The sequence below is a fragment of the Pararge aegeria genome, chromosome 1 (assembly GCF_905163445.1).
Source record: "Pararge aegeria chromosome 1, ilParAegt1.1, whole genome shotgun sequence".
Lineage (NCBI taxonomy): Eukaryota > Metazoa > Arthropoda > Insecta > Lepidoptera > Nymphalidae > Pararge > Pararge aegeria.
The window spans coordinates 20,085,158-20,107,530 of record NC_053180.1 but is presented as its reverse complement, the minus strand read 5'-3'; the positions used below and the strand labels follow the sequence as shown (position 1 = coordinate 20,107,530).

Below are 22,373 nucleotides of genomic sequence, written 5' to 3'. Positions count from 1 at the left end.
ACTTTGAATCCAGATTTGGATAAGTTAATCGATCATCGTTGAAATATGGAGTAAGAAACCAGCGGAGGCTTTACCTCCACCGTATGTATGTATGAGTTAAATATATAAGCTATCTTCATAGCAGTTAAGCCTGCTTCCATCTAAGACTGCATCATCAAATAGAGCGATTGCAGTTATCCTTTATAACTGCGGAGTAATCAAATAATAAAACCAGAAAATGTCAATGTAATTGTTTATTTATCTATCATATTTATTATGTATGCATTACATACGTACCTGTATGCACTACATACAAACCAGTCTTATATAAAAGTTTTATTTATTCTAAATTCAGTGATCTTGTCTCACTACTCTACTATAATGGGGTTGCCAATGATTTCCAGAACTTGATCAGTTGTTCACTCACAGTAATAACTAGTAACCAGTGTTTTAACCGATGCCATTAAATAATTAATTTATCAAAGGCGGCGGATATGCTATCTCATTCACACAATCGATATATTGAATATTGTGAGAATGAGATAGAAACATATGGTAGTTGGCTATTTCATTACTGAATTAACAGCTATAATTAATTACCGCATTAATTCCGATATTAGTTTTGTTCGCACATCAAAAAGCACTTAAATTCAAAATATATCTATGATTACATTTGACAAACAGCAAAATCTAAAGATAACAATATTTAATACAAACTTAAATACATTGCAATAAATCGTTAATATATTAAGTTACATTTCGTTCAAAGAAGTATTGAGTAATACTGTGGTATACTCCTGTGGCCACACAGATGACAAAAGTATCATTAGCGAATATAATGAATGAATGAAATGAAATACACTTTATTGTAATATAATTAGAGTTCTATTTAAATAACAACTCATAGTGATTGAATATACATGATGGCATTTAGAGGATATATTTAGCAGATTTAAAAGGGGTGATATATGAATAACAAATATATGAAAGTTTGTTTGTCCAAGTATTTTCGCAAAGCTTTTAATCAAATTGTGACTATTTGTAATGGATTACATTAACTCTAACTTGAGTGCAAGTTTCATCAAAATCGGTTCTGCAGTTATCAAGCTTAAATGTGTATTTATACAGCAAACACCATTAAAATTTTGTTTCACAATTCTACAGAAAACTTTTTAGTTATTGTTTGTTAATACTGAAGTCTTCTGATTTTCTTTTAAAATTTGCAAGTGTAATACCAAGTTTTAGGAACTTAGTGGTACAATTGTTACTCGTAACATAAATTTCTATGTACAATAATGTCAAGAATTCGAATTAAAATAATTGTGGTCTTGTGGTGGACATGGTGAACAAAAGATTGAACGCAGACATTTTAAAAACTGATCGAAATAACTGCCCAATCAAAAATGATTCAGATAACAAATTTAATTAAATAGTGCTTTTCCTACTCTTCTCTGTAGATATGGGATAGCCCTATTAAATTCATCTGAAAATTTTGGATTAGATTGACTATTAACTTAGAACATTAGATATTTACTAAGATAGTTATTTAAAGTATAATTGAAGCAAGTTTTTATAAAAATACCCAAAAAGAGTGTAATATGTTTTACAGGGTTCACCAGTATGTTTGTTAGTTTCTTTATACATTATAACTTCTGATTTGAATGTGTAGTGTATTGGTCCTATTTAAAATTTCTAAGGATCCGATGAACAAATCAGAGTTGAGAGACGGAACAATCAGTGCAATATTAATCAAGTCAATCAGTAAACAAACTCTAACAAAATGAGAAAATTCATTTGAACAAACTTTGACTCTCGTTGGCCTTTGTTTAGTAAACAGCGTAGTTTCAATATAGTACCATAACACATGGAAGCCAGTTTAGTTCTTTGAAAATCATATAATTTAAAACAAAGTCATGATTAATTACATATTTTTATTCCAATATTAATAAAAAAAAATTAACATAATAATTAATCTAATATTCTTCACGAATATTTAAACTACAACACAAACGGCATAATATAATAATTAACGTTTAATTAATTTAAGTAATGAATTACGGTTGTTATTTCACTAGTAATTACAGTTTTTAAAGCCGATAACGTTTGAAACGATGATGATACGAGATTCATGGTAGAAACGCGCTGGCGAAAACTCACCCAACTACGCCGCGTGTACCAGGTAAAATGAATTTAAGGGCTGATTTCACTGTTCAATTTCAACTTTATGCCGTTTTCCGTGACGGCACACAGGTCGATCTTAATACTAATAAATGTATACATAATATAATATTGCCGAACCAAGCGGTAATATTATGCCTATTAAACAGGTTTTTACTTTATAAGCACTTCTGGCACGTCAGCGTGTTGTGGCGCACCCGTTTTCCACCCGTGGGACGTGACCCGTTGGGACGCATTTGTACCACTAGTGAGTGTATCATATGCTAGCTATAATAATAACATAAACTCGATAGTAAAACGTTTATTAAATGTCACGGCTACATACTTCACGATCATAGTACTAATTACAGTAACATAACAGTATTTACAATTCGCCGCCCGCGACGCGAGTACTGTGGTGTCCAATTGTCTGCAAAAGCAAAAAAAAAAAACAAATCAGAAAGGGGATCAAAGCTTAGTTATAGATATAAGTAAGGACGGGGCGTACTTATGTTTTTACACCCCAAGCTTCGTGCCCAGCGGAAGTCGGGACCTGAATATCGTGCAAAGGGTGTGCGTGGCGACTCTCGCGGATGCGGGTCTTCATATTCTATTGTGCGGCCGAGGTATTTGATGGTGGGGCACCAGGTGGTGAGGTGACGACTCGCTGGTGGGGATGTCGCGCGGGCGGCGGTGCGCACTCACCGTGACGTCACTCGCGCAGCACGGGCAGGCGCGCGGGCGGCGTGCGCCACACGGCGGACGACGTGCGCTTGAGGCGCGCGCGCTCGATGTTGGGGAAGATGTCGCGCAGGTCGGGCGAGTGCTCGCGCACCGAGAACAGCGCGCCCACGAGCGCCCCGGCCACGCGGTCCTGCACGCTCAGCTGGCGCCGCCGCATCTGCGAACAGGGTGACACGGTCAACCGCGGCTATCAGCGGCGGTACTACCACAGAGGAAAAGCCGGGCCTGCGTTACAATAAATATCTCTATAAAATTTTGCTCGACTATTAATACTTTTATAGCAATTAGGATATAAATTATGGAGGGTAGAGGTAAGGAGAGTCATCTTATATGGGAGAAAAGTTGAAAAAGTGTCCAGTGTATGCGCTAAATAACAGTTCAAAAATCCTCCACAATGGCGCTGGTGGATGCACAGGGTATGGTATGAATGTAGCAATCGTAGATGAATTGAAGTATGCCGAGTTAAAAAATGTAATGTCATTATCGACTAAAGTAGTTAATTATTGAGAATTTCAACAACTTACGTTGTACAAAATATTGTGGTAAATATAACCATACTTCCTTGATTATTTTTTTTCAAGCCTCTTACTCTAACAATATTTATATTTGGCGCTTCTTTTAAGAGTTACCCTGATGCAAATGTGGCGCCATCCTAATTTAATACATTTTGACGACACTTTTTCATATACACAGATGACTCTCCTTACCTCTACCCTCCATAATATAAATACAATGTTTTGAAATTCACTCAATAATGTATGGACAATGAGTATACAAGCATTACGTTACTGTGGCAGGTACATTCTGTGGTAGCAACCGACCGATAGTGACATAGATAATGAGTACCTTCGCGCCGAAATTTCGTTGGCTTATATGAGGCCTTTATCCTTTTCCAAGCTACTTGACACTGGCAAAGTACATTGTGCTGTTTTGGCACTACGAAAAGCCATAAATCAAAAGAAGAAGAAGATGAGGCCTTTATTTTACTGCTTTCATTCATAGGCATAGACAATCTAGATTATTAAATAATTTAGTATGGACATAAAATGCTAAGCAATCACTGACAAAAAAAGGTTATGGGAAGTCAGAATTGTATTTTGTTTAGTTATTTTATAAATTTAAAGGTTTAAAACTTGAAAATTTTCGAAACCGACAAGGATTTGAACCAGCGACTCTCTGTCAATCTCTCTCTCGGCTTTTCTGCTGCCGATGCCGAAATTAGTGCATTTATATCAAACTTAAACGACTGTAGCGCCATCTATTGTAGTTTCGATCTACTTTGTTGTCCATATTACAGGTAGACTACAGGTAGACTTTGAAACAAATATGACAAATTGCTTTTTTCTAATTTTAAATTAAATAAATTTGATATAATTTTAAATTAAATAAATTTGATAACTTTACCAAATTTACAAAGACACAAAAAAAATAATAATAGTGTTCTTACCTACATTTGGAGGAAATATAAATTTTATAAATTTAATTTAAAGTTATCAAATTTATTTAATTTAAAATTATATCAAATTTATTTAATTTAAAATTATATCAAATTTATTTAATTTAAAATTATATCAAATTTATTTAATTTAAAATTAGAAAATTAAATTTATAAAATGTTTTTTATTTGTTTCTTTGCAAATTTGGGTTAGTATACAGGTCCTAAATATTATGGCTAGCTCTCAACCAAATTCCGCTTTACAGCATGCAAATCATGTTTGTGTAATAGTTAAAATTATGTCAAATTAATGTCGCATCTTATCTATGAGATGCGTAACAACTTTTATTCATTAAGAATTGCTTCGTTATGTGCGTAGAGTTGTTTGTTACGAAGTAATAGAGTGCGCACGCACGCGGGTGACGCGACGCACTGTGATAGGATTTTGATAGGGAATATTGCGTAAAAGTATACTTAAACACGATAATTTTCATTCATATTACGTACCTCGGAAGTTGACCATGCAGGCGTGGGTATCGCTGGCGTATCTTCGTCTTCGTCCTCATCGGAGTTGAGGTATTGGAAGCCATCAAGCATGTACACTGGCTCCATGGGTGCGTACGGGGACCCGGATTTGAGAGGGGTCAAAACTAGAACAAAAACTACGATTAGTACAGTACCTTAAGCAGCATTCTGCTGAATAAAAAGTAGCACCCAATGTAGAATCTTATTGAAATAAAAAACATACTTTTATCTCCCTCCATTCTCTGTTTCATTCTCTGCCTCTCCATAAATTCTTTTTGTTTCCTCTCGATGTCTTTCTGCATCATGGCCGCTTCTTTTTTTAATCTGCAATAAACATTAAATTTTTAGCCGCTATGCAATGTTTTATAAATAAATATATACACTACGTCAACTAAACACATCGCCACCCAGCCCGAAAGTAAGCGTAGCTTGCGTTAAGGGTAATGGGATATCTGATGAATATATTTTATGAATAATAGACATAAAAACTTATAATATACATATAAACACCAGCACTAAAAACCAATCATGTTTATCATACACACATTTTCCAGTTGTAGGAATCGAACCCACAGACTTGCGACTCAGTAAGCAGGGTCGCTGCTCACTGCGCAAATCGGCCGCCGTTTTGGAATATCCTTTTGTTAGACTTCCGAATTGAGTAATCCCAAGTTCATACATTTTATGTTTTCAGAAGTTTAATTTTTATCACGTGTACAACGCAATTTTTGTTGAAGTGAAACTTCTTTAGAAACGTTGTGATTTCAAATTCGATGAAACGAAAAATAAGCCCATAGATGTACAGGACAGAGAGTGAGATAGAAAACATTATACATTTTCTTACCTATTCTAGTTGTCATGGAAACTAAATAATAAACCTTGAATTTATCCTAATAGTTCTGATACTCTACATCCACCTCAATCTCTCGTAGGCTACACTTCTGCCGTGTGTGAATAAATTGCACAGGATTTTTTTTGTTAAATTTATCTGGGTGTTAGGATTTCGATCGCGCGAATCTATTAAGGTCCAGGTTAAAGAAGTCTACTCACGCTTCTGCCTCTTCGAGCTGTTTCCGGCGCATCGCTTCGGCTCGTCTCTGTTCGTCCACCAGCCTCTGTTGTCTCGCTTGCTCCTCTGCCTTCCGCCTCTCTTCCGTCTCTGCCACTTTGCGCGCGGTTTCTTGCCGTTTCTGTACAATTTTTTTTTATATATATTTAGTGATTTCTGCGCAATATCCAACGGACCTCATCAATAGTCCAACTTTTAACAGTCCACTGCTGGACTGTAGGTAGGGTTTGTGATCGAAGTAGATCGTAGGAGTAGCACAGAAGACACTGCTGCCCGTTCTCCGTTATACTACTATAGCTCAGTCATCTCGTACGACAATCGCGTGAAGAGGAGGGTTGATGACAACTGTATTTTGATGTGCCGTCACAACTCGGCAAACAGCCCTGTTACAGATGATATTTTATATATTGGCAATTGTTTTAAAAACCTCCCAAACTTCAAGTCCCCACAATAAAGATATAATTGGTTGGTAATTCTGGAAAATATCATTGGTCTTTACCCTGCATGCTATTCACGGTACTTTTGCCCCATACTCAAGACGCTGCTGGCACCGTTGCATTGCGCTGGCCAATGCTGGCCTGTTTGGCGAATATCACGGTTATTAATATCTAATGACGCTTGAAACTGATCTTCCAATTGTTCAATTAATTTCGACCTAAAATGTATGGTTTATTCATAAGAAATAGGTATACGGATTCGCGAACCAAAATTGCTGTCCATATAATGTACGTATGACGATCTAACAGCATGTATGTTATAGCACGTATTATTTTAGCTTGCCATACAAATAATATTAGTTCAGGCTGAAATCTAATCATTATTGTAATTAGACATGCTTATTACTTCTCGATAAAATTCAGTAGTTTCAAAGTTTTGTCCATTACAAATAAACCACAAAATCTTGCCTCTTTATAATATTAGTATAGTAGTATAGACTGCACGTCTAATAGGGCAATCTGTCTGAATATTTTTTTTGTTTATTCCTATATACCTACACAGTGTAAGCAGAGCCATGTAAGTGTCGATACGCACCCTCTCGGCCTCCTTGAGCCGTTCAAGCTTGCCGAGGTCGGCGTGCGCCTGTTTCTCCATGCGGTCTCGCGCCGCCGCCTCCATGGCCGCGCGCCTCTCTTTTTCTGCGGCTTCTCTAGCCGCCGCCGCGGCCGCCATTTTCTCTTCGCGTTTTCTAAAACACATTTTGAATGAATGAATGAATGAATACACTTTTATTGTACACCAAAGAAAAAGGTAATTACAGAGATATAAATACATATCAAGAGAGTAAAATTTGGTGGCCATATCGCTACATAGCGATTACATTGACACATTTTATGTTAAGAGAACTCGCTTGTCCTTGCTAGAATTATGCCCTTCTTATTACTTACGAGAGGATTACGCTAGCAGTCTACACGAGGTTTCTAAAGCTGGAACGTCAGAGTAAAATGGAACTCATCGGTTTTATCCTAAAGCTCAAATTTGACCACAGCTCTACAGCTACTGCTTTAGGCAGAACATTTGTAAATCAATTCTGAAGTATATTACTTGTAGCTCTAAAGCGACATAAGGTTATAATAGTATGATATTTAGATGACCGAGAGATACCACGACCTCCACCAAATCTTATATCGAGGCTAGAGAAAAATGACAATCAGAAGTGGGATCAGATCAGATGTGATTGAACTACGTGTATCCCAGAGATATTGCTGGATAGAAATAATAACAAAGCGGTTTCTGGTTACAGTTCTAAGTCTTACTTCTTCTGCTGCTCCCGCTTAGCTTCAAGGATGGCTTCCTTCTTCTTTCTGGCGTCTTCTCTCTCTCTCCGCAGCTCGTCAGCCTCGCGCGCCTTATTGATGCCGCTCAGTTTGGACGCGGACGCGGTGATTAGAGGTTTTGCTGAAGACACGACGTTAGCTTGTGGTTTGGAGGCTGATTTTGATACCTAAAAGTAGAGTTATATCATCAGAACTAAATCCTAATTAGCATCATCAGTCCAATTAGGACTTTGTTCTGTTTGACCGAAATATGGTAGTAACACCACCATATAAAGCAATCGTAAAAATATACCAAATAAATTAAAAAATAACATTGTTAATTTAAAAATTAAAAAAAAAAAAAGTAGTTGTATAATATAATTATTAATTTATATTATTTATAAAAAAATTCAACAGTCGCCTTAGTACCCCTAACACAAGCTATCTCACTTTGTGGCTAGATGGTGATGTGTATATTGTCGTAGTATATATATTTATTTATGTTGCTGCGTGAAAGATGACCAATCCAAGGAACAGTTTTGCATGAATTCTATTAAAGGATTTAATTCTGTTCTTTTTTGTCTATATTTAGGGAGTAATTCTGTTTTTTTCTGGTATTTAATTACATATTTAATAAAATAACGGTTGCTGTAGTTAATCGAATGCCCGAAACACGGTTTGCTGTTAGTTAGGCATAAAACATTTGTTACTTACCAATGGCGGTTTTCCGTTAAATATCATACTGTTCATCTTAGTGAGGGTTTCACTGGACAGTATCACTTTGGACACCTTATCAGGAGGGGTTTGCTCTTCTGGTGGTTCATCCTGAGAGAAAACCAATATATTATCTTTTGAATAGTGTGGCAGAATTTATTTATCAAAGTTTTTGCAAAATCTACTATGTTAGATGGCTTACTACCAGGTTTTCTAAACTTCGTGAATTAGGTGTAGTTTCAAATAACAGAACTTTTTTATTTTATATTAGGCGTGAAAGCGGGCAAGTCTGTTAGAGGTATAGCAATTATAATAAATCCATGCACCTAAACGGCTTCTACGCGACATTGTACCTGAACATTTACCACTTGGCATGTCTTTGAGTAGGATAATAAGCCATATTTTATTTTTTTACCTTCTTTGCCATCGCCCGCGTTTTTGTTCTCGTAACCCTTGAAGCCATTTCTTCGAACTGTTGTACTTTTTCCTTGACGGCAGACCTAGAAAAAATATAAAACTGATTTTATTATCATGTGAAATGTCTATCTGAAACGACATTCATTGACGTGCTCTCCAAGGACAATCCTAACCAATGAAATCGAATGCGTGGTAGCTACTACATACAATTGATCCATTATAATTATTATTTACCAATATTCTGAATAAATAAAAAACAAAATCTATATAAGAGAAACCATTTTTACGTTGCTTTTTAGTGTTATGTATATTTGGAAAATATAAAAATATTTTTTTCATTTGAAGATACGTGTCATTAACTATTTTTTAACCGTTCGCCTTCTACGGGCTGGAGCAACATTGCGCAACTTGGTTACCTCGAAAGGGAGGGTGAAGTCTGACACACTAGGATAAGATCGCTCTAATCGCTCTCTAAATTACAGGTTAAAAAAATTGAGGTACCTTGGAAGTAGAATTGAGAACTCAACTTTTTAAAAGTCAGTTAAATCGTAGTCGTCAAAACTTACGTGGGCTGCATCACAGGTGGTTTCTTGGGCGGCGTATTTTCCGCTACATCACTGTCGTCCGTTATTAGGGAATTGTCGTCCGTCAGATTTGTCGCCTTTGTGTCCACTGGAACAAAACAAAATCACAATTAATTCAATTTCTTATAATAGAAGAGTAGTTAGAGAGAATACTGTGACTCAGTTAATCAGTATAACAGTATTCATAGTAATGGAAAACGTTTTATAACTTTTCGTGAGACCACCACTTTAACAGAAATAACTGCGCATATTTTGCAGTGTCGTCTTCATAATGTCTGTGGTCGTTCTTTGCATTTTTATTTTGTATTTTTTCAACGTCTAATGAGTCATAGTTATTGTTTAGTATTTTTGTAACATTATTTTGTGGAACATTCGTAGGTTCTTGTAGTTTAGTCTTTTCTGTGTTAGTTTTATGTTTTGTACTTTTTACTGGCAATAAAGGTGATTTCAGTCTTTAAAAAAATTTACGCAGTGACAACCATAATATCGGGGTACCAAGTGTGAGATTTTCTTACCTATGGGATGCTTTAAAAACAATATCGGAAGTCGCGGGCAAAAGCTATTTGCTGATATAAATAAACAAAAATAACATTATCTCATGTGAAATACAGCTTACCTTTGTCAAGTACGACAGTGGAGTTCATGAGTGCGTGTTGTTTGTCCAGGACAATCGTCTCACGACCATGCTCTAGGACAACTGTCTCGTTCATTGCGCGCTGGAATACAAATTAGGTGACGGTTTAAAGCGTTTTTATATTAAAAAAAATAAACGATAATTATTTATTAAGTTTGTAATTTAAGCCATTTCAATATCACTTGCTTTAAAGCTATAAGAAAAAATGTAACTTTAATAGTTTGAACATTAGTTAGTAGTAAGAACAAACTTGCAGTGCAATATACTAGGTTACATAAAATTCATAATTCATTCAAAGGAAATTGCATACAATTTTACAACAAACTACCCATTCACATCTTGGAGATGTCTCTTAAAAAGTAAGCTTATAGAAAAGTCGTAGTCGTCGTTAACGAAGCTTGGGTGTGAATTATTGCTCTTACGAGGTAGCTCTTCTAATAATTTTAAATGACCTTGTGAGATGGTGATAACAAAAAAGAATATTCGGCTAAGTTTGTTTTGGGCCGGTCGTTACTTACTAAGACATTGCCTTATTCGACGTTAGTGAAAACGGGCTTTATGCAACATTTCGAAGAATGAAAATTGAAGACACTTCAGAAAGAAGTTCAGTAAGCTTTATTTAAAAATATAATCATCCTTACCACAGTCTTAGGCGTGATAGGAGCATGATTGTAAACTCCGTTAGGAAGAACAACCGTTTGGTCCAAATCCTTTGATATCGTCACAGTCGCGTCTAGTTGCTCTGCAACTTTCATTTTATCCAACTCTACATTATCTGTGACATCTTCATTTGATATTGTCTCTTTCTTACTTGAGTTAGTCTGATTTTTGGCATTTAATTCTTTCACATCTTGATTATTCGTTTTATTCTTTGTCTTTTGATTTTCGGTCTTTGCATGCGTCTCTATATATTTTGCAGTGTCGTCTTCATAATGTCTGTGGTCCTTTGCATTTTTAGTTTGTATTTTTTCAACGTCTAATGAGTCATAGTTATTATTTAATATTTTTGTAACATTATTTTGTGGAACATTAGTAGGTTCTTGTAGTTTAGTCTTTTCTGTGTTAGTTTTATGTTTTGTACTTTTTACTGGCAATAAAGGTGATTTCATTTCCGGTTGCGATATTCGCTCGTCCTTGGGTGATATAACCTCTGTTTGGGTAGGTTCAGGTACTTTTTCCGCTTCCTTTTCCCTGTTAATGGAAATATATGGAATGTTTATTTAATATATAGTAAATAGTGTAAATTTGGTAATAGTTAAAAGCGGTGATAACGCATTAGGTACGAGCTCGACTCCACTTTCGTTGGGTGAGTTCGAATCCCAGCAGGCAACTCTAACTTTTCTGAGTTATGTGCATTTTAAGTAATTAAAATATCACTTGCTTCAACAGTGAAGGGAAAACATCGTAAGGAAACCTGCATGCCTGAAAGTTCTACATAATGTTCTCAAAGGTGTATACAGTCTACCAATCCGCACTGAGCCAGCGTGGTGGATAACGGCCTTACCCCTTCACGTTGTAAAAATGATGATGTGTGAAAAAGAACAACTGAAAAATTATATTTTGCTGGTCCGATGTCGCGTAGAAACCGATTAGGGGCATAGCTTTAATAACACTGCCATACCCCTAACAGGTTAGTTCGTTACCATCCTAGACTGCATTATCATCGTGAGATTGCAGTCAAGGGCTAACTTGTATTGGAAAAAAGTGTACATATCTTTTAAATAACTATACTCACGCAGCCTTTTGCGCCCGCCTAGTACGTTTGGGTCTGGGTTTCTCAGCTGGCGAAGCTAAAAACAAGGTATGAGAATTATTATGGAGGTTCTGTAATTTGTGATATTAATAATTTGAAATAACTGAAAAAAAAACACATGTTGTGAATCAGTTTCTTCTTTAGAAAATAAACCCGTAGAGTTGTAGATCAACTAGATGCGACTGTGACGATATCAAAGGATTTAGACCAGACAGTTGTTCTTCCTAACGGAGTTTATGCAAGTATAGTACGTCTCGTATACAGGTCGCAAGTGTCGTTTATGCAAGTTTATTACATCTTCTATACAAGTTGCAAGTGTCTTTTATGCAAGTTTAGTTCGTGTCGTAAAAAGGTTGCAAGTGTCTCATATGCATGTTTCGTACGTCTCGTATACAGGTCGTAAGTGTCTCATATTCAAGTTTTGTGCGTGTCGTATACAGATCGCATTTGTCTTACGAGTATGTGCAAGTTTAGTACGTCTGGTATACAGGTCGCAAGTGTCGTTTATGCAGGTTTAGTACGTCTCGTATACAGGTCGCATGTGTCATTTATGCAAGTTTAGTACGTCTCGTATACAGGTCGCGAGTGTCGTTTATGCAAGTTTAGTACGTTTCGTATACTGGTCGCAATGTATTTTATGCATGTTTAGTACGTGTCGTGTAAAGGTTGCAAGTGTCTTTTATGCAAGTTTAGTTCGTCTCGGTCCAATGTATGCATAAAGAAAGAAGTACTATTTTGCTTTATTATTTAAAACAAATAAAAAAAAACAAACAATATTATGGCAGCTGATTAGCTGATTAAATAATAAAAGACTCACTAAGATAGCTCTTATTGAATTACTACCTTAATTAACTGGTAGCTTTGTATTTTATCCAGTAACATTCTATCTGACTCGTGCTTAGCCGAATGACTAGGCATTTAAAACGAGTTATTCGGGCGAGTAAGAGTAATTAAAAACTGCCGAGGAGTATGCAGAGTAATGAAGAGATTCTAGCCCGAGAATATATAATGTTTTTAGCCTTTTTGCCCGATGAAAATAGGATTATTTTAAAATTTTGTTAATTTTCAAAAAAGTTGGACAAACGTCATTTATTTACAAATATGTCAAATCGTATGCACTGCATTACTATTTAGACTTTATACCACGTATAAATATTAATAAGGGCTGAGAAAATTTATTATGGTATGAATTGCTCTAACTTCATAGCTCAACATTAACTAAACGTTGAGATGGTGATAACAAAAAAAACCTGGCTAAGTTTGTTGTGGGCTCTTCTTGGACCAGGGCCTGTTTGGAACCCTCCTAGCTTTAGTTTTAGGTTAACGAATGCAGCTATCACCATCACTAACATTAGTGTAACATGTTAAATGTATGAACGTTTCCTAAGTGCCTGTGATAAGGTGTACATGAATAAAACATATTTGAATTTGATGTATAATTTGACAGCTGAGGGGCTATTTGTTTGTGTGTTTGACAATTGATAGCCGGGGTACGATGTCAAGTCGTACCAAACATTTTTAGAATTATTCTTGTCTGGAAACCTACTGGCCTCATGTTAAAATTGTCGTAGTCCGCCCCCATTCATGGGAGAGCACGTAAAACCCGATTATTTCTTGACAGAAAAATCCGGAATCCTAAAAATCTGGATCTGACCTGGGAATCAAACTCCTGATTCGCAGTCAAACCGATTGGCGCAGTGTGGGCCGGGACCCTGCTTTCTGAGTTTAAGGATGTGGGTTCGAATCGTGCAACTGGAAAAATGTTTGTGTGATGACCATAAATGTTTTTCAGTGTCTGGCTATTCAACTGTATATATATATTATATATAAAAATATTCATCACTCATCTTAGTACGCTTGCTTTGGGGCTAGATCGCAAAGTGCATATTGTCATGGTAAGAAAAATATATCTAGAATGTAGGAATAATAAGTTACCTGTTGCGTTTTCTACTGAGGATTGGCTCTCTTGCTGAACGTCAGTATTCAATGTGTCTGCTACCTGCACATGAATAAGCAATTTTATGTTTAGATTGTCAGTTATATATCAGGAGTGTATGTCCGAACTAGTCGGGCTATCTCCGACGAAAATTCACGTGGGTTCAGCCGTCTATTAGACACCAAAAATTTACTTTACTCAAAATAGTCTAAATTCCAAAATATCGAAACCTTCATAAAAAAAACGAACTAATTTTTACCATATTACAAGTTAGCCCTTGACTGCAATCTAATCTAAAGTTAACCGGGCTTGTTAGGGAGTATGCCAGTTAAATTTAACCCATACCGGTTTCTACAACGATATCATACCGGAACCCTAAATCGCTTAGCGGCACGTCTTCCTCGCTAGGGTGCTTAAAATAGCCACAGATGAAGTCTCCTACCAGACCAGACCAGACCAGACCAGACAGAGAAAATAATAAAATTCCCAAACTGCCCCTCTGCTGGGAATCGAACCCGGGACCTCAAATTTCATATCATAGCGCTCACCGCTGCGCTATGCAGGTTGTACATAACCTTCGGAACTTAGTGACACGGAAAATTATCACAATCTCCTCTCAATAATAGATAGAATTCAACAACATTGGCCAACATTCAAATAATCAATTTTATTTTACCAGATTGTTTTAAGAAATGTTGCATGTACCATATTTTGTCAAATGCGTTATTCCTGGAACTATTTGTCGGGCATACACCGACAGAAATAGGTGATGCTACCTATATGAATTGAGTGAAATAAATAACAGATGTTGCATGCACCATATTATACATGCAAATGTTTGCATAGGTGTTAGTGCTGGAACTACTTGTCGGGCATACACCGACATAAACAGGCGTGAATATATGCAATTAAATATTAATTTAAGTGTACCAAAATTTAGTAAAATTACTAACATTGAAAGTTTGCACTAAAGCTGACAATATTATGTATGACACAAAAAAAAATTGTACTTTACATTATAATTTGACATGCACGTATTTTGCTGATAATTATTTTCTTATTTCTATTAGTTTTTTTTTAATTATTAATTGAATTAAAATATTATATATTTATCCCGAAATAAAGCTCAGTTCTCTTGGGAGAGGGGACGAAAAGTTTGACGATTTTACACCAGGTTAGCTATCCTAAATACATAAAGTGCTGCCACATTTATGAGGCACATGTCTTTCGAAAAACAAAAACAAAAGCGGACGAAGTCGCGGGTAACAGCTAGTAGTTTATAATTTTTGCATACTATCATATTAGTTTAGTGGTTAACAACAAAACATGTACCACATTCTAGGAAATGAAGTAATTCTATTCTATTCAATTCTAAAGATGTATTGTTTCTTAAAGTTGTTTACCTTTTTAGCTCTCGTCCGCTTCGGTCGCGGTTCCACAGGTGAGGGCGCAGGATTGTCTTCGACGTCTGCTTGTTTGGTAGCGCGAGAGCTGGCCCGAACCGATCTATTGGACGCTGTTAAAAAAGTACATACGTTACTATGACGACTTCCCTAGCGTGGTGGTATCAAAAACCACTCCACTTTAGTAGACTGGTCTCGAACATACGGTTAGTCACTTCGTATTATTTAGCAGTTGACAGTTGATTGTTTTACCTGTAATGTTAACCGTTAACCCTAAAATGGGTAGTTTGTGAGTCTGGGAGTTTTTACAGTTGTTGGACGCTGCATGCAATAATAGCTGAGTTAGGGTTCTGTATATTCTTAATTCTGTGCTTACCACCTACCGTGATGCGATTTAACGTTCCGATATCACCGCGTGGAAATTAATTAGTGATATGGATTTAATATAACTGCCATTCCTCTAACAGGTTAGCTATACAATCTTAAGTAACATTAAGCAATAATCAAAATAATTTAATATATTTTTATATTTTATTCGCTAGGGATTAAACTCCGTTTTGTCAAATAACAATAACTACGTAATGTATGTAACAAACAAAATGTTGTCGTTGTCTTCATGAAACGACTGCAAGTGACTGAATAGATACCGCCGCCGCACCGCGCCGCTCACACTCGATATAGGACGCTACTTATACAACAAACTAATTATTTCATTTTTATTCGTTTTTGTTTATAACTTTTTAACAATTATTGTTAAAAAATTATAATTATAATAACAGCAGTAATTTTACAGATTCGCTTTTGTAAGACGTCAAAAAGTCCGGCCTTCAGTCCAACATCGGACTGGTAAAGGCTATATAGTATATTAGCTATAGTTACCAGGCTGAGCGGGCGCCGTGTCAGTCTGTTTTCGCGTGCGCCTGCTTCGCTGCGAGGTAGTTCGTCGCACACCCGTGGCTTCATCGTCTGTGGAGTCTTCAGACTTCTCTTTCTGTATTCCTTTGCGGGACTCTAAAAATAAATATTAAATTTTAAATGTTTTTTGTTTATATATGCTCTGTATAAACCGCGTTAGTTCAAAGAGAACGAAAAAATCTACAATATTATTCATACAAATTTCTACTCAAGTCTATGGTAATGCAGTCTTATTTTCAATGGAGCCAGTAAATTGTACGAGCATCTGACGATACTGTCGAAAATAAGTTTAGACAGTGATGTCAGTTCTAACATAACAGTGTTTAATGTGTAGCGGTGATAGCCCAGTGGGTATGAGCTCAACTTCACTTTCGGGGGGCCGAGTTCGAATCCCAGCACGCACATCTAACTTTTTTAAGTTATGTGCGTTTTAAGCAATTAAACTATCTCTTGCTTCTACGGTGAAAGAAAACCGGCATGCCTGAGTGTTCTCCATAATGTTCCCAAAGGTGTGTGGAGTCTACCGATCCCCACTGGACCAGCGTCGTGGACTACGGCCTTATCCCCTTCTCATTGTGGGTGGAGACCCGGGGACCGGTAATAGGTTGATATGATGATGATTCTAGTGTATAAGATGTTTATAGAAGCGTTTGTTTGAGCGCCGGGTCTCCATAAAAGAGCCTTAATAAAAGCGTCTATGCTATCGGGACATATACATCCTACGGTCATTCAGTTACATACCACTCCCATCGCCTATTTCTCGTTCTCTTTTTTACAGATGTCATCGAGTGACTACTAGGGCAACAACAAGTACAGTAAAAAGTCCGTTTTTTTTTTAAATTATTAACTGTCTCGCCATTGAGCTGATATGAGCTTGGGAGCAACATGGGATATTTTTTCACACGAGAAAATAAACAGATACCTAAAACCTTGCTTGCTCGCTCGCCAAAACCTTGCACAGTGTCTGCGATCAATACTGTGCTAGAGGCTAATTCTGATCTCGATATCTTTGCTGATGAACGGATGAATGTAATTCAAATTCAAAACTTCTTTATTCATGTAGGCCGATCACAGGCACTTATGAAGCGTTCATATATGTTTACATAATTGTATCGGGATGGTGATAACTTCGTTCGTACACTTAAACCCAAAGCTACGAGGGTTCTAAACACACCCTGGTCTAAGGAGAACCGACAATAAAAATTTGCCGGGTTTTCTTTTTGTTATCACCATCCCACAGTTGATTTATATTAAGCTATGAAGCTAGAGCAATTCACACCCAAGCTTTTTTATCGTTTAATGATGAATGTAGATCAATAATTCTTTTAGTTTGCAATTGTTTTTCTTTTTAATATTGGTTCATCATCGTCATATGAACCCATTCCCGGCCCACTGCTGGGCACGGGTCTCCGCTTGATGGGTCTTACAGCTTATACTCTCATGTCTCTCTTCTTAATCGTTTTTTCTTATTCTAATTAAAATGATAACAAAAAAAAAAAAAAAACTCCCCGCTAAGTTTGTTGTGGGCTTCTTCTTAGACCAGGACGCGTTTGGAACCCTCGTAGCTTTAGTTTTAAGTTTACGAATGTGGTTATCGCCATCATCTCACTACCGTGTAATTCTTATGTAAGCATCAAAAGTGCCACCTATGGGCCTACTTGAATAAAGATATTTTTGACTTTGACTTTAACCAACTTTCTAGTTTTTCATTTGCAAGTTGTAGCAGTCTCTGAGTCGGTCTACAATATTACATTAATATTTTTTTTCATTTTTTGTTTAGTTTTGTAAGAGTTATTGTAACCTGTTGATTGTCCATTAAATAAATGAAATAAATAAATACAATGAGAAAGGTTTAGGCCATAGTCCACCACGCTGGCCCAGTGCGATTTGGTGGATTTTATTTATTTTAGTTACTGTAATTGGCTTCTGGCCTAGTTGGGGTCACTCACTGGGCCCGGGCGCGGCGGGCGGGGGCATGGCCAGGTCGTCTTTGGATTCCTGCTTCACGGCCACGTCGGGCGCCAGCGAGGCTTCCGGACTGCTCACATCCATTGGCTCCGGCTCCGGTGGAATGGATATTTTCTCTTGTTTTACTGGAAGACAAAATGGCGCACATGTTTGTTAACATTCGGTACAGTCGTGAACCTAATTGTGTTAATTTAGCTATAAATTTTTTATAAATTAATAATTTTATTGATTTTTGTTTTTCTGACCTGCAACAAATGGAACTTACCCTAATGGAAGTACCTATATCTTCCATATTGGCAGTTATTGTAGTTTTCTAAATTATATACTCTAAGTTAAAGTAAAGTGGACTTTAACACTCGAAACTACGTAGTTTACAGCACCGACGCAATGTTGCCTATTTATCGGTTTTTACCGGATATACTTCGGTGAGTGTGTTCAGGAACTTCACAATCTCAGCGAGACGCCGTGAGCGGTGGCATCCTTATGTGGTTGATATTCCATCAACACGCACGAAACGTTCTTTGTCCACTTTTCTGATTTGTGCAGAACTTTTTGATGTCTTTTGAGCTTGTGCTAGCATGGGCAGGAGTCAACTATCCCCCCGGGAAAATATAAAAATTTATCTTCTCCAACAGCTTTATCAACAAAGCATTGGCGCAAAAGTGGAAATAATATCCGAATATTAAAGTAAATAAATAATAAATAAATATACTACGAAAATGCACAATGCCATCAGCTAGCCCCAAAGTAAGATATAATTTTTGTCTCCTGCGCGTGGTAGCACTGCTGTTAGGATGTGGCCCTCACGGTTACTGTTACCTGCCACTTATAACTTGAGTATGTTCAAGGCAAGATAGAATAGGCTTTTTCTAGGCAAGCTTGTTCCAACCTAGACCTTTTCATTGCTTTCTAACAGGCATGATTGTCTTAAAGCGCTGGCCTTTCGTTAATAAAAAAAAAACACAATTTTTAAAAGCTACACGCTATCTGCAAAATTGCTTTTTTGGGCATATTGACCAGCATTCAGTTGTAGTAAACTTGAATTTCTAATGACAGTAACCTTTGTGAGGTGGGACAAAACTAGTTTTACTGTATTACCTTGTATTACAGGCAAGGGTTCGGCATTCTCTTTATCATCATTTTTGCCACGCCGTCGCCTGCCCTTCTCCAAAGAGTTCTCGCGACGGAGTTTTTGGGTTAAATTCACATTCACCTATAAGGAAAAAAATTAAACAACTTTAGTACATGTATAATTATTATTAAATTAAATAAATAAACATACTATGACAATACACACATCGCCATCTAGCCCCTAAGTAAGCTTAGCTTGTGTTATGGGTACTAAGACAACTGATGAATATTTTTTTAAGGAATAAAATTAAAATACACATAAATGCCCAGACACTGAAAAACATTCATGTTCATCACACAAACATTTTCCAGTTGTGGGTTTGGAACCCACGACCTTGGGCTCAGAAAGCAGGGTCGCTGCCCACCGCGCCACTTGGCCGTCGTCTATTAAAGTGTTTTTATACTTGGAGGAAATATAAAATTTGAAGTATATTTCTGATGGCTCTAATAAAGCTAGCTAAAACATTACAATCAACCGGAAAATGTTCTAAAAATGTTGTATCTACGCAATGTTTGTTAAAGGTTAAACTATGTTACATAATATTAATGATAATTATTGTATTTTTCTATTGTCTTGCTCTTTTGGCCTTTGTCTGCAATATCAGCTGCTTGTATGTGATGATGCAGTCAAATATTTCTTTACTCAAATAGGCACATAGATGGCACTTTTGTTACGTACATCGTACAATACATGTAAAATATAACATATTATAACTAAATTCGCCAACTTAAAACTAAAGCCATGAGGGTGCCGAGCACCCTCTGGTCTAAGATTCTTTTTTATCATTGATGTAGTCTTTAGTATAGTCTGCAGGAATTTACTATAAGCTACTGTTTAATAAAAACTTTGAATTTTTTAAGAGACATCTCCAAGATATCAGCTTGTTGTTTATTGTAAAATTGTATTAAATCCATACCTCTAATCGTTCTCTATGCAATATCTTACCAAAACAAAGGGTGGTAACAAGCCATTGCCGAAGCCTGACTCCTTCAATCAGAAGTGTAATAAGAAATGTATGATTCTAAAGATGTCTACAAACCAAAGCCAACCGATTATAAGCTACCTTTTAACTAGAATTTCAAATAATACAATAAACATTTCATCACAGTCATCCTATTTTTACCACAATCCATGCAACTATTTTTAATTGGATTGAAATATCCACAAGTCCCATAATATTATCGTGGTATGTAGCTGTCTATTTTTAAGAAACTACAAAAATCTTTAATTCTGCTAAAATAGAAATCTCACTGTTTACATAGTAACATTTAAAGTTACCCCTTGTTTTGGAGTCACCAGTATGACACTTTCATTTAACACTTGCAAGATTCCAGTTCTTTTGACCTAAGGACAAATATGCAACCCATGACCTTTGTGAGAGTTACAACTACTAGTTAAGGCAATTAGAAGGTAAAACAACTGATTTAACTTCCTAAATTCTTTAGTACTGTGTTTGTTGTAGAGCTTTGTACCTTTATGCAATCAATTATAGCTTCTAAGCTACAGTAAAGGGTATAGGGGAATGGTTAACAGAAGTTTTCACAAATATTGGGGAATGCATAGAATATAAGTGTGGATGGCTCTCCATTCTAAAACAAATTCATCTCTGAAGAATCTTAAAAATAAGGCAGTATATTTTAGAGTTGGAGACATGGTTTTTGGATATTCGATTACTATTTTAACTTAGGTGTTCAATGGTTGCCGGAAACTATATTGATACCTGTTTAGTAATAATGCTCTGCGCTTTAACACTAGCATTCCTCTTCTGGCGCTTCTCTTGTTCTGGACTCTCCATACCCTCCACTTCATGTTTGCTGCGCTTTTTGGAGCCCCTGCGTTCTGTACTGCTCTCAGTTGATGTTCTCGACTCACTTGAATGTTTTGTTTTGTCATCCAGTATCTTGGGTGATTCCGCTGAAATAAACTATATTTTTCAAAACCAGCTCTTTATCAATATCAATAAGCATGTAATTTATCAATAATCGAGCAATCAACAAAATGGCTTTTGTATGCAACCAGGGATATATTTATAGTTAATATAGTTTCTTCATCATCATGAACCTACTACAGGGCACGGATCTCCTCTTAAAATGGGAAGGGTTTAGGCCGTAGTCTACCATGCTGACCAAGTGCCGATTGTTAGACTTCACATACACTTGAGATTATGCATGCAGGTTTCCTCATGATGTTTTCTTTCATGATTAAAAGCAAGTGATATTTATATTGCTTAATTTAAAAACAGACAACTCTGAAACTCAATAGTGCATGCCGGGCTCAAACTCAGTCTCCTGTTTAATTAATATACCATAAAGTTAGACAAGTTAGAAACAATTAAGTAAAGCCTGTTTCTGTTATTTGTTTAAAGGCCTGTGTCTGTTCTGTTATTTTGGTAGACTAAGTAGTTCAAGGTTGTAAAAGTTCTATGAACCATGTCAATCTCTGGGATAATATGGGCACTTTAAAAGGTAAAATTTACTACTATTTGCAACATGAACTGAAAGGTACTTGTGATCTTGGAACGAGAGCAGTTTAAAAAAAAGAATAGCTGACACACACAAACTTATTGGCCAGTTTTCGGGCGCTTTTATAAATATAAACTATTAATGTTATGAGGATAACATTACCGTTGCGTAAAGGTAACAGTTAAAATAATTTTTAAATCTGACATGCCAACTACTTTTAAAAGGATAGCATAACTGCAAAGTGCTTATTGTTTATTTACTATATTTCAATTATTTTCATAGACCGAAAGCTCGTTAAAAGTACATACTGTCGTCCTCATTTATGCTTTGAAGGGTCTTTGCAGCATTTTTATCCTTTTGGGACTTATCCCGCGCTCTTGCCGACGCATTTTGTAAGTCTTCCTCTAACTTATCAAAACACTGAAACATGGCCTGTAATCGAAACGTAACACACTTTTTAACAAAAAAACACCATGTAATTCACTTTTACACTAAATACAGGCACAAATCACGCGGAAATAACTATCAAACACTTATAAATTTTAGTTGTAAGTAACGCGTTGCATCCGTACCTTGAAATCATCTTTGATACTATTAATAGAAGAATTTGATATTGCAATAACTTTCGGAAGAAATACATTATAATTAAAATTGGACATAATTAGGAAAAAACTTCACTTTCATAAAAAGTTTTATAAATTTGACAAACGCTCTAAAACATTACACAATCGAAAACCGTTTGAAATTGAAATACAACAAGGCCAACCTTCAAACATTGGACCAATCGCAATG

General features: G+C 36.3%; 1 protein-coding gene across 1 annotated transcript; it reads right to left on the bottom strand.

Annotated features, from left to right (window-relative positions):
* Positions 1 to 218: 218 nt before the first annotated feature.
* LOC120623510 (axoneme-associated protein mst101(2)) lies at positions 219 to 22,325 on the bottom strand. The gene is made up of 21 exons (XM_039889564.1): positions 22,154 to 22,325; positions 21,890 to 22,013; positions 20,840 to 21,033; positions 19,086 to 19,200; positions 17,969 to 18,112; positions 15,984 to 16,115; positions 15,105 to 15,217; positions 13,701 to 13,764; positions 11,748 to 11,802; positions 10,654 to 11,203; positions 9,995 to 10,094; positions 9,361 to 9,466; positions 8,793 to 8,877; positions 8,378 to 8,488; positions 7,664 to 7,851; positions 6,942 to 7,095; positions 5,891 to 6,030; positions 5,064 to 5,164; positions 4,823 to 4,965; positions 2,842 to 3,037; positions 219 to 2,566 (listed from the first exon to the last, which is right to left on the bottom strand). Exons 1-20 carry the CDS (start codon positions 22,238 to 22,240, stop codon positions 2,849 to 2,851), a joined length of 2,895 nt encoding a protein of 964 aa, XP_039745498.1. The 5' UTR covers positions 22,241 to 22,325; the 3' UTR covers positions 219 to 2,566; positions 2,842 to 2,848.
* Between the last annotated feature and the right edge of the window lie 48 nt (positions 22,326 to 22,373).

What these genes read in the sequence shown, in the direction of transcription:
- LOC120623510 (XM_039889564.1), bottom strand. Translation starts at nt 22,240, where the DNA reads ATGTCCAATTTTAATTATAATGTATTTCTTCCGAAAGTTATTGCAATA. An exon ending in CCACCTGTGATGCAGCCCAC is followed by an intron (nt 8,878 to 9,360) that starts GTAAGTTTTGAC and finishes TATTTTTTCTAG; the next exon opens with GTCTGCCGTCAAGGAAAAAG. An exon ending in TTAACGGAAAACCGCCATTG is followed by an intron (nt 7,852 to 8,377) that starts GTAAGTAACAAA and finishes CTCTACTTTTAG; the next exon opens with GTATCAAAATCAGCCTCCAA.